This window comes from Anopheles bellator, chromosome 1, assembly GCF_943735745.2.
Source record: "Anopheles bellator chromosome 1, idAnoBellAS_SP24_06.2, whole genome shotgun sequence".
Lineage (NCBI taxonomy): Eukaryota > Metazoa > Arthropoda > Insecta > Diptera > Culicidae > Anopheles > Anopheles bellator.
This window is the reverse complement of record NC_071285.1, coordinates 57,285,180-57,289,554: the sequence shown is the minus strand read 5'-3', so window position 1 is coordinate 57,289,554 and position 4,375 is coordinate 57,285,180. Positions and strand designations below refer to the sequence as shown.

The 4,375-nt window shown below is 50.9% G+C and overlaps 1 protein-coding gene across 1 annotated transcript; it reads right to left on the bottom strand.

The window, feature by feature from the left end:
- Positions 1-2,758: 2,758 nt before the first annotated feature.
- LOC131215964 (probable serine/threonine-protein kinase nek3) lies at positions 2,759-4,340 on the bottom strand. Its single transcript, XM_058210359.1, has 3 exons — positions 4,337-4,340; positions 3,150-4,150; positions 2,759-3,067 (listed from the first exon to the last, which is right to left on the bottom strand). Exons 1-3 carry the CDS (start codon positions 4,338-4,340, stop codon positions 2,759-2,761), a joined length of 1,314 nt encoding a protein of 437 aa, XP_058066342.1.
- Positions 4,341-4,375: the final 35 nt, after the last annotated feature.

Below are 4,375 nucleotides of genomic sequence, written 5' to 3'. Positions count from 1 at the left end.
GATACCTTCAAATTGATGATCGTACTGGGAGGTGGCCCTCATTTTAAGGGATGGTGTCCAACTGAGTTTGGGCACCACTTTGGACTGCAAATTCAATAGCCCCTCGGTGGATTATTTTAAGCAACTTTTCAGGTGCCTAAACATGTTTTAAATGTCTTTGTCACTCCTCACTTTGGACTCCATTTTCTCTCTCTTTCTCTCACTGGCTCTCACTCGATCGTTCCCATGCGCTGTCTTAATAGTCCCAAAACAATACTTCATTCAATGTCCTGGTTTTTTGTCAATGAGATCATTCACTGTTGGTAGGCGTTCTGTTCTATTTCAGTTCTCCGTAGACTGTACTGTATACACAAGAAAAGTAAGGAAAGAAGCTACAAAATGCAAAAGATGAAGAAACGAACACTTGTGGTGTCCTCTCCACACTCGCGCACACACGCAAACACACGATGCTGTAAATAAAATGAGCTTTCCGCTCCCTCTGATCGGAAAAGAGGCGAAATATTCCATAGAGTTCACTTTCAGTTCGATTGAGAAAAGAAACAATGCCGGACCAACTAAGCGCGGAAACTCTCGCGTCCATTCAAACAGCTCTTTATTATTTCGTTCGGCTTGCCATCCCCCGTGATGGGAAGGCGCTTCCGTCTAGACACACACACACACACACATACCTACAGACTTGGAACCTCTTCTTCGCTTCGCTCCGCACAAGAACATAAAGTTAAAGTTTTACTTCCACGACAAACTCTACTAGTATTTTGTACGTCAGGCATCGTCGTGTTGCGCATCTTCGCGCGCCACTACTGCTTCTTTTAAAGTTAAAGATGTCCAAACTAACGGCCCTTACAGGTGAAGGGACTTATTGTTTCTTATGCACAAACTTCCGCGGTGGCGCTGTAAAACCGGGTCTCACTGTACGCGCATCCATTTCATTATCTGTTCCAATAGTTACGTTAAACACTACAAAAATATGTACCCCCTCTTCGATCGTCACCATCAAAGTGCAGGCGCTTTTGACTTGATCGTCGTTGTGTTCCTATTCTACTGTAAGATCGAACCAAAGCAGAAAAGGATCAGTGTTGTGATCGGCCCAACCAACATATCTTTCAATGGTAACGTAATTCAACGTGCACAAGACGGGGTCGGCCCCGCTCCGCTTGCGTCCAGCAGCGCGTCGTTCCAAAAAGACCACAGAACATTAGAGACATCTCATGCAAACTGCACGAATGACAACGAACCGTCCACGCACGGCACACGGCATCTTATACCCTACAAAACGCGTTCACAGCGCACTCCGCTCCGCTCGGTTTCCTTCCAAAGTTATACACCTAAAATTCGTTTACTCTCACTTGGTTAATATGCGTTATGTGTTAATGTTTTGTGTTAGTGTTTTAAATATTGAACCACTCCGCGAACCGACGCCGGGTTTATGTGTCCTTCCTGGCCACACTCGCGGCCCCAATATGGACGAAAAATTTGTACGTTCTGTATAAACCACAACACCTCCTTTTGCTCTTTCCAACCACGGCACGGCGCGGAGGGGGTCCGGTTTGCGGCAGACGATCAAACGTAACAATAAAACCCGCGTAGTGAATCGCGACAAACGAACGAAGGACACTTTTTGTTACGGACCAAACAACGCGATCCGCTCGGTGTGCGATGCGCGTTGGGTGGTTCGGGTTCTCGCTAAATATCGCCTATCAAAAGTCATTCCTCTTCCGGAGCTTACGTTCCTGCGCGCGTTCCCGGCGCGATCATGCCCTCTCATCGTGTGCTGATCGCGCTATCCAATGTAGACTGTTGAACAGTTAATTCGCGTTATTTTAGGTTTTAGTTTGTTGTGAGTTGGTTGATTTCGTGATTCGTATGTGATTAAGCTAACTCGTTGCGCGCGCAGCACGTGGCGCCCGACAAGTGCACCCACCCACTGTAGCTCACTACGTAATGTTCCCTTCGTACAGGCAAACTAACTCCACCGATCTACTGCGTTCTCTAATGGCGCACGAGCGCACACAGTGCCTACCGATTTTTGTCAGGTACGTTCTATTAAATGGTAAAATAGTAGCATTTATGCATGTGTACATCTATTAGTTTATCTATGCCCTCCACGGATATTGGTTTGTGGCCAATGGCTACAGCAACTACCGACACTCTACCAACTGCCGCCGAAACCTCATCATCCAACCCACTCTGTTTGTGATTGTATTTAATTCGAAAATGTTGCTAGAAGTCAAATATGGCCACACATGGTAACCGTTCGCTTCAAAGCACACTAGACCACAACACGCACACATATATATATCTGTGAGTATAAGCGTATACACCAAAAGCTCTTCGCTCTCTGCTCAGACTCTTGTTTTGATAGAGCTGTTCTATTGTAAACCGGCCTACTACGAATAGTTACTGCTGCGCTCGGTTTGGGCGCAGTAACCATTGATGATGTGTGATGAAAACTAAAAAACTCCACCAAAATGGGCTGGTAGGGGTCCAGTCCACGTTTAAATTCAACGGGTAACAAAATACAGTTATAGTAGATTAACCGCACTTTGTGCACTACCCGCGCCCAAAATGGCAACGTGGTCAAGTCTGTCCCTGTTCCAAAAACAAATTCGACACGTAGAGCTCAGCTTACTCAGCTCACTCAGCTTGTGTCTCCGGCAAAAACGGTAGTCACTGTCCCGTTCTTTCGGATGCCCCAAAACAAGGGAAGTGGCGCTCTCCGTTCGTTCCGTTTCAAAATGGCACCACAGAGCCTTACTCTCTACATCGAGCCGGACTTGGCGTAGTGACGCAGGCCCGATTTCGTAACGCCACCGCCACCACCGTCGTTGGTGGGCGTGGGATTTTCCGCTGACAACCGCTCGTGATACTCCTGGAAGCACGGCACGATGCACAGGTTCGTCTGGCACTCGGGACAGTGGTACTTGGTTTTGCGGCGCAGGATGCGTCCGTGCGCGTCGATCGTGTTCCAGCAGAAGTTGCAACCGAGCGCCGGACCCTCCCGTACTACCGGGCAGTGGCTGGAGCGTGGATTGTCCAGCCCGGGGATATCGCTCGAGCGGGACGATGTCTGTAAGAGAGAGAGAGTGAGTTCATATAACATTAGCACCCTCTGGCCCGAACTGGGCCCTTGGTCGACGAAAATGGTTTACCAAAGGAGTGGAGATCGAGCGCGAAAGTTCGTCGCCCTTCACGCGAATCGTACTGGCCGGTGTGGAGGTGATAGTGGTAACGGAGGTTGGCTTCTCGCTCGCACTACTACTGCTGTTCGTGCGCGAGGGATTGCTCGACGGTGCCTGATCGGCGGGAACAACCACCACCGTTGGACTGACGCCGGCCGCTGCCCGGCTGTCGGAGGACTGCAAGTGGATGGTCGGGATAATGGTGGACGACGGTGTGGTCACCGTACTGCCGCCTCCCTCCTCGTCCGAGTCCGTTTTCAGCGAAGAGGACGGTGTTAGGTAGTGCGTCGATCCGCTACTGCTCGTCACGAGCGTTAACGGTGTGGCGCCGTGCCCGGTGTTCGGGTGAGAGAGCTGCCGTTGGATGGTGTACGTGCTCATCGACTGGAAGGACGGTGCCGTGTGGCTGTGGCCACCGACGGACGAGCCGCCACCCGTTTGGCTCGGTAACAGGGGGTGCGAGTGTTGCTTCACAAGGTACGGTTGATGACTGGGCACCGCCAGGTGGTGACCGTGGGGTCGCTCGTGCCCTGCAGGGCGGCTCTCCCCTGATGATCCGATCGGACCCCCGATGACGGAGGTTGCTGACGACGAGAGGGGCATAATCGGTTCCGATACTTGCCGCTCGAACCTGTGGTGCGACGGGACGGTCAACAGATGCGGATGACCGTAGGTTGCCGTGGGACTGTTGTCGTCCGACGGTGTGTCCGGTTCGTACGGTTGCTGACCGGTCGAGGATGAGTCGCTTTCCTTTTTAATGCGCTGCTGCCGTATCAGGAGCCGGCCTCGCTTGGCTACCGCACTGACTATGTGGCCACCGGGCCCGGGGCCAGTGCTCGACTGTTCGCTACTGCTACCGAGACTGCCCGTTCCGAGACTGCTTTCCGATGCTCCGCTTCCCGATAGCGACGATGTAGTGGATGCTGAGTGGTCCGTCGTCAGTCCGAGTGCAATCTTGGCCATCTCGAGCACTAAAACGGTAAGAAATGATAGAAAAATCATACAACTGACTATTCGTTCCACGGAGCCTTCTGAGTCGTTTGCATTCGCAGGTTACTAGACCGTTTAGCGGTGACAGTGCTGGTCACAGCCCACTAAAACAAAACAAAAAGCACCACGCGAAGCTAATAGGCAGTCAAAGTCTTGTACACATTTACTCATTTTCCTCAATTTATTTAGATTACTCACATAAGTAA

Bases quoted from the DNA above. Each gene is read 5' to 3' on its own strand.
- LOC131215964 (XM_058210359.1), bottom strand. The intron at 3,068-3,149 runs GTAAACCATTTT...TCTCTCTTACAG, and splicing joins GCTCGATCTCCACTCCTTTG to ACATCGTCCCGCTCGAGCGA.